The sequence below is a fragment of the Penaeus vannamei genome, chromosome 8, assembly GCF_042767895.1.
Source record: "Penaeus vannamei isolate JL-2024 chromosome 8, ASM4276789v1, whole genome shotgun sequence".
NCBI lineage: Eukaryota > Metazoa > Arthropoda > Malacostraca > Decapoda > Penaeidae > Penaeus > Penaeus vannamei.
Window position 1 is genome coordinate 18,674,924 of NC_091556.1, and position 8,136 is coordinate 18,683,059.

At 33.2% G+C, this 8,136-nt stretch overlaps 1 protein-coding gene across 2 annotated transcripts in view; it reads left to right on the top strand.

Annotated features, from left to right (window-relative positions):
- Nucleotides 1-7,860, top strand: part of IKKbeta (I-kappaB kinase beta) — a 20,626-nt gene extending 12,766 nt beyond the window's left edge. For both annotated transcript variants that reach the window (XM_027371626.2, XM_027371627.2), the window contains exons 8-15: nucleotides 1-165; nucleotides 417-631; nucleotides 911-1,065; nucleotides 1,758-1,938; nucleotides 2,267-2,419; nucleotides 2,595-2,739; nucleotides 3,144-3,331; nucleotides 4,014-7,860. The exon at nucleotides 1-165 is cut by the window's left edge and continues 27 nt beyond it. In XM_027371626.2, the coding sequence (XP_027227427.1) occupies nucleotides 1-165; nucleotides 417-631; nucleotides 911-1,065; nucleotides 1,758-1,938; nucleotides 2,267-2,419; nucleotides 2,595-2,739; nucleotides 3,144-3,331; nucleotides 4,014-4,203 (1,392 nt within the window). In that variant the 3' untranslated portion in view covers nucleotides 4,204-7,860. The remainder of the gene's footprint in view (nucleotides 166-416; nucleotides 632-910; nucleotides 1,066-1,757; nucleotides 1,939-2,266; nucleotides 2,420-2,594; nucleotides 2,740-3,143; nucleotides 3,332-4,013) is intronic.
- Nucleotides 7,861-8,136: the final 276 nt, after the last annotated feature.

Here is an 8,136-nt window from a genome sequence, read left to right on the forward strand (position 1 = left end):
TGTCGCTTACTGGAATATGAAGTGACAGAGTCCACATCCCTGTCTGAGGTACAGCAGTGGGTTGCACGTGACAGTGGTGTGTTGGTTGATGACCAAAGGCCCCTACTCCCACGGGGGCAGCCCCCTGACCCCACTAGACCTGCCATCCAGTGCTGGGCCCCTCCGGTAAGCAGCTGAATTTTTTTATGCTTTGTTTTGTATATTCTTGATTCTGTCTGTATTTACTTGATGTGTGTAGGTCTTTTTTTATGTCATGTTACCTTTTTGTGGACATGGAGGTCTGTTATCTATATGTTATGCAGTTATTTATTGTTGATTTAAGTCCTGGATCTATTTTAGTTATCTGTATTGGCTTCATTGTTTATTTAAGTCTCATATATTTTTATTAATCAATTACATATTTCTTTTTCCTTCAGGATGAAGATGAATGGTTGTTGTATATTTTTGCCGAGGGCATGACTCGACCGCAGGTACCACCACACTTTCCACCTTTGGTAGAGGCAATGCTAAGAGAACCCAGAACAGCTGTAGAATACCAGACACAGCGTAGAATGTGGGCACATGCAGTGTTCTTCCTTCATCGGGAAGCCCGTCTCCTTACCCTGTTAACACAAGCGCAGAAGGTCTCAATGTAAGTGATAAAAATGATGTGTGCTTGCTTAATACATTGTTTTGTTTTATTGTTATGTATTTTTCCTAATAAACAGAAGTACAAAGCAATAAATTCTGTTGATTATATATTCTGACATAAATTCCCTGTTTAGCGAACTGATGCAACATTAGATATAGAACAGGAATGCATAGATATAATGATAATAATTATTCTGAGGAAAAATAAATGAAATGCAATTATAAGGCAATCTGCCTAAAATAATATGAACATTGTTTTTTCTATCTTTTCTGTTTACAGGCTTCATCTAATGTCTGGCCATGCTCAGTTAACCAAAACTGGCCAAAGAATGCTGAGTGACATAGCAAAACTTCAGGCCCGTCACCATCTCTTCATGGAAGCGCTCAACACAGACCTTGACTACTATGATGAGCAGGCTTCTTCAGGACGCCTTAGTAAGGGGTCTCAGTACCATTTTTCTTTTTGTTTTCTTGATATCTGGCTGTTTTTGGTTCTGTGGCTATTTTGCTGAGGAATCACTGATTATCTTCATGATAGTTAGATATCCTTTGATTCTTGACCTATTTTACGCTAGGATAATTCATTAATTTTGCATATTTTATCAGTATGATATCATAGCACAATTTAATTTAAAATCCTGAATCACAACCCAAATTACTTGGTGTAATTTCAAATAGTGAAAGCAGGAAGTCAGAACATACTTTTGGTGTATTACAGTCCTATGCATAAATGCCACAGGAAATGAGACATTCTTTATATTTGTTTTTTGTACTTATAACCTCTCAGTATGTAAATATTTTGTATGTATGATGAAATATAAATTTCAATGACTCCAAAGTAAAATTGAGTATATTTTTTTATAATGTTGTACTCTCCCTCATTCTGCCAGTCTCAGGCAGTCTGTTGCTTGGTTACTCACAGGCAGTCATAAATGCATAAAATGCACTGGATCTTTCTCTTAATCTATAATCTTGTAAGAAAAAAAAAAAATAAAATAATAATAATAATAATAATAAACTAGCCCTTTCCAGTGGATGAAGTACTTGGAAAGTCAATCCTACATTTTATGCTTTATCATAATAACTTTTTACCTTTTAAGATTTCTAAGTTTTATCTTATTATTCAGCCTCAGAGAAGCTATACAGTGGCTGGAGAGAGATGGGAGAGGTAACCCTAAGACAAGTACATGCTGTGGTGGAACGTGTCCAGCAACTAGAAGGCTCACTCACTGCCCTAAACACCCGTATCCTGGAGTTACAATGTTCACCATTTGCCCGAGCAAGAGCTATTGATTCTCTGGATTCTGTGTAGGTTCTTTAGTATTCCCTCACAAAGAGGCAGTTGCATTATTGAAAATTAGTTTAAAAGGGACTCTGGAAATTCATTACAGTGATTATACCAGACATTGATTTTCTTTTGATTTTTATTGTGGTCTTATGCCACATGGTAATTTGTATAAAATTCCTTGAGATAGAAAGAGTAATAACTCATACATAACTTACTGGATTGTTCAGATTTTTTTTTTTTTTTTTTTTTTTTTTTTTTTTTTTTTTTTTTTGTCAAAATTCTCTTAAATTCTTCAAGATGATGGAAGTTTTGTAAGAGTTTATGCTAACTTAATAATAATTTGATCAGATTAACAGCTGGAGAAGACCATTATTGTAATCTGAGAAGAAGGAATAAAGAGCAGCGTGCTACACCACATGATAATACAGACATGTGCAAGTTGCTCCTACAGGCTTTGAGAAAAAGGGACAGATTGCAACAAGATCTTTACAAACACGTAGAGTAAGTTGTAAATTATGATACATGATATATGTTAGATATATAATGGTTTATATTTTATTTATCACTCCCCCATTTTCATTATCATTGATGAATACTGAGTAAAATTGGGGAATTTTATTGCATTATTTAACTTATATACTCCATCATATCAAACTAAATGATATTTATATCATAGGAAACAGAGTGAATGTTGCAGTGAAGTAGCTGCTCTCTCTTCACCATTAGAAGCTGTTTTGCAAGATGCAGCAAGAACCGCACAACACATATCTTCACTTCAGAAACAACGCCAGAAGGACATTTGGAAAATCATGGAAATTGCGGTAAGTTACTGGGGATTTCTGGTACATGTTGATCTGGTGTGGAAGTATGCTATGAAAGAATACATGTGACACTTTTCTTATTATTTGTCTGTTTTTTCTGTTATAAAGATGATGATAAAGGAATACCTTTTTCATTACAAGCATTAAGTCATTCCCTGGTAAACTCAGTAAAGAATAAACAGATTTTTAGAGGTAGGCAGTGATAGCTGTTGTAGTGAAGTTATAGTAGGATGTTAGGAAAGATTTAGAGAGGTGAATTTTATGATCTCATGCCTAGGTGAGTGGAATTTTTAGTCTAGAGAATTAAAGCTGAGTGAGATTTGAGTCACATAAAGTTATATCTAATTTTAATTTTTCTCTCTTTTCCTTATTATTTTTCTTGAATTTTAACCAATTTACCGCAGATTAACCACAGCCGTACTGTGGGGACAGCAGCAGGAATGGTCCAGGCACCCCAGCCCGTTCCTAATGCTTCACAGTTACCAAAGAAACCCCCATCACCAGCAGTTTTGAGCTCACTCAATAATTTGCTTGAAAAGTCAAAGAAGGAATCAGATGCAATTATAGCTGAAAATCGTGCTCTTCGTTGTCAGTAAGTTTTATGAATTTATCATTTTGTTTTTGCTTAATTTTCTTCTTCATTGTCCCCTGAAGCCTGTTTAAAACTGTAACTATGTTATTAACAGGCAATCTGGAGTATGTAGTGAAAAATGATCTTTGTCTTGACAGTGTCTGGTGAATTTTATAGGCATTGGCCGTTAGGAACCAACAGATAGAGACACAATGTTACAAGAAAATAAATGAGGATAATAATCATCAGTGAAAGTTAGCCATTCATAAATTTTGGATAATAGTGAGAGACTGTTGCTGGAATTTTCATAGTTACTTTTACAGCGACTACTAGCAATCGTCTAGCTTTTCTAGCAGGGTGTTATTTGTGTACAGAGAGCTTTGTCCACTCAATTGCTAGTGTGAGTCATGTCTTGTACACACATGCCCATCATGAAGAGTAGGCTTTCCCTGAAGGCTATAGCTATGCCCGTCAGTAAAGTGTTAATACAACTAACCCGTTATGCATAATTTTAGGAGGGAAGAATTTGTAAGGATATAAGGAAATAATAAATAAGGATATAAGGAAAAAGGTGGAAACATTTAGTGAATCATAACATTATTCCCAAACATTCTCCCAGATCCCCCACATCTGATGTTCTGCATATTAATCAATATTTTTTTTAAAGGAGAGGAAAATAACTAATGCCCATGCACATTTTCAGGATGGTTGAGATGCTCTCAGGAAACGTAAACTCCAACCTTGTAATAGGTGCAGCCAGGTCCCCAACTGCCCTGAGCCCTCCAGTCACAGCAGATGGCCTCATGCTGCCGCCAGCCTTGCCTGATAAGAGGACACCATCCCCAACAAGTCAAGCAGCACTGAATAAGAAGGCAGTTGAAACTTCCTTGTAGTCTTCTGCTGAAATATTATTGATATGAAAAATTTAATATGTTTACTTTACATTCTGTAGGTATCTCAGTTACTGAACCTGCTCACGGACTAGAAAACTGATAATAATACTTTTTACAAGTGACAGGTTAGGAGTACTTACTTAATATAAAGTAGAAAAAATTGTGTCCTGTATGGAGATATATCACGATAAATCTTGTACCATATAATTTATTTACAATATATTCAACATAAACAGTTTATCAATTACATAATTAGATTGTTATTGGAAATATCATAGTAGATATCTATATGCAGCAGGAACTGCTTTGTTATGTCATTTGGACACCTGTGGAAACTAAGAGGCACACACAAACAGATACTTGCACACACATACACACACATATGCAAGTGATCAGATAGCTATTTTACTTAAGAATAAAAAATAGTGACTTTTTTATGATGGTTAATTTTGACTAGCTAATGTGTGATATGTGCTGTATATCTTATATTTTGGGCAGTTTTTTTCTTTTTCTTTTACTTTTTCTTTTTTTTTTCCTCATGCATTCATTATTGCTGTAGAAATATCTCACACAAGTTTGGGAATTGCTAGGCATTCAAATGTATATGACTGAACTTAGTGTCTCTGATTTGCATTTCTTGCTGGCCTGGAATTAAATTTAGCAATTCTTTAATTAAGGAATGTTTCTTTTCCATACAGGAGAATACAGGCCAATTTAATCATTTATGAATGTAAATTATAAAATTAATAATGGAATGATAGTGCTTTACATTGCTGGTGAAGGTATAGTTTGATTGATCACTAATAGCTTCCAGCTTTTATTCTCTAACCCATAGATCAACTTACCCACTGAATCTTTAGTAAAACAGTGAAAAAGCAATTGTAAATATACAGTTCAACTTATTATTTTTTGCCACAAAGGTGATATTTAAATACATGTGACATACATTATATGCATTTCTTTGTATTAAAATTACAGAGATTTTCTGCACATCAGCATAGCTTTATGAGAGATATGGTCGCTTTGTTAAAATTGTCCGAGCCCTGACCTAATGAACATTCATAACACTGACATGCATATTCACAGAAATAAATGCATATCTACTGTATAGGTAGATATATATAAATGTGTATATACATATGATAGATAAACATGGGTATTTATTTCTGTGTATATGCATGTTTGTGTATACAAATATTCATTGAGTTGGGTTTCGCACAATTTTCACAAGCCAGCCGATAATTTAGTGACTGACAGTGTTTAATCAATTTTTTTTTTCTATTTTGAACTCAAAAGTTGCATTTGCATTGATCTGAGAATCTATATGTCACATAAACAGCATAAAGTGCCTTTCCAAAAGTATTTATTTAGGAAATTAGTTTATAAAGAAATATGAGAGAAAATCTTCAATGAAAGTTACAGTTAGAAAGAAGCTCAATTCTTGTGTTCTATTTTATTTATTTCATTATCTACAAAGGTGCATGATATTAGGTGCCAATTTGTTTCTCCAGCTTGTATTTCCTCTTTTTTTCAGCCAATTTGTGCATGTATGTCTGGGTGCTTGTTTGTGTGTATGAGTGCATCATTGTATTTGTATGTGTTGCTATTGATGTGGGTGTGTAGAAGGAGGTATGAATGAGAATAAAGATCCTCATAGAGCAAGAAATGTATTTGATTGGTTTCGACTATATCTTCATTAGAAATACAGGTATTTCTGACAAACATACGGTATTGTCAAAACCATTCAGATACATCTTGTGCTGTGTAGATATTAATTCTCATTCATAAATTCTTTTGCATTTACCACAGTGAACACTGTTAATCATGTGGATAGGTGTACATAAGCCTGTACATGTTTTTGTGTGCAATTACATGTATGTACGTGTGCATATGTGTGTTTTTGACAGACGTAAATGAAATGACTTCATTACCTGGTCACTCTATTCTTAAAACAGTTTTGTACTGATATGTTTTGAATGTTTCTTTTGTCACAAATGATCTGTAATGCAATTATACATTGCTATATTATATTTACAAGTTTATATTTCAGTTTCATTGGTATATGTGTTGCAAAAGGACAGATACTTATGTTATTTTTAAATTGTTAGTTTTTTAATACAATAATAACTTGCTGATATTATTTTGTGGATAGTTAATAATGACCATTTTTGTTTGGTGTCTGTGATACCAAGTGTTCAGTATACAGTATAGTAACATAAACAGGTGCTTGTGCAAGAACTAATCTTGAATAAGATGTAGGAGTGTGAATTCATAACTTTTTCTTAATCACAAATTAGCACTTTCACATGCACACACCCAAGATGAATAGAGAAAAATGTGTCATTATATAATAATTTTTAGCACATATGGCTTGAAAAGTAAGTATTTTGAAATTTTGCCATATTTTTTTCACTGTTAAAAGATTTGAATAATTTTATTTGTGTGATGAAAAAATTGAATTCATAGATTTTATTAATGTACTTTGTACATGTAAATATAGATCCATGTAGATGAATTGCGACTTGTTTACTTGAATATGCTGCATACAATATCAAGAAATTTTGGAAGGGATATGATTAAAGTCCTTTTCATAAATTCTCTATATACTGTATATGTTTATGCACAGGCTTCTGATAAGTCTTTCCTCTTTGAACTGGGTAGGATATTGTTGCCAGTGCCTTTGCTTGCTTTCTTTTTTTTTTGTTTTGTTTTGTTTTTTGTTCTTGTGTCTAGCAATGGGATCAAATATTGTTCTTCACAGTGAGAGGCACACTATAATCAACAGAGCCATGGCACTGACATTATTTCCATGCTAATGTGCAGTTATATGCATAATTTATTATGGTGTTTACCTAATAACTTGTTTTAGTTTTTGTATGGTAAAAAATGGTAATGACAAGTATTCTCAGTATTCTCAGAAATATATGAGAGCTTTAACAAGAATCTAGTAAAGATATTTATTGTTGCATTGTGTATTATTTTATAATACAATATTTTAGAGTCATCAATAGCAGATAACTAATCACATATCACTTGGTAATACAGACAGCAGGGCAAGTACAAAATGCGTCTGATGACTACCCCTAGCAAAGTGAATAATTGCATTTTAGGTTGTGGATATCGTGTAAGCATCAGACTAAAAGCAGTGTTGTGCATTTTATTTTTCTCAGTAGAGGTTATGAATATAGTTTTGTGAGCTGTGTGACTACTACCTTGATAATTTTGCTGTATTTTGGTTAAAGTAATAACTCTGAGCTTATCTCAAAGTAATTACTTGTCTTTTTTTTATTGGTCATGTGATTATGTAATTTGATCTGCAACAAAATGTAGCATTTCTGTTTTTTAATTAATATTGCAAAAAAAATATTGTATATATCTGATAGAAACTAATATTAGTAGAATTACCAATTTACAGAAGTTTTGTTGTCAGTATTTCTTTTTTCATTAAACATCAGGTATTATTTGTGAGCTCTGCAACCTTATTTGTATAATATTTGAAGTTTTCCCATCCTGTCATGTTTATTTCATCTGTTATTATACAAAGTGATGCATTAAATGTGATACAGATTTGTAAATATGTTAAACAACTAAACTCTCTGGATTGTTTTGTCTAGTCATTTTGTACTAAGATCATATTAATAAATCAAGTGATTATAATTTGCTTTTCATTTAACACACACACACACATACACAAACAAAGTGCATTGCATCCATTAGTGCAATGAAGCTCTTACAAGTTAATGTGAATCCTGCATGGTAAAAGTTTCAAGCAGACAACTGCTGTGAGTACAGCTCTGTTAAGATGATCAGACCAAGAAAATGAAGTTAGCAGAAGCAGCAGTTCTAACTGAAGCTCCTGAAACCAAACATAAATTTTAAGGAAATTATTGATAAATGCAAGAAAATGGGAGCTCCTTTGGAAAAAGGTTCAGA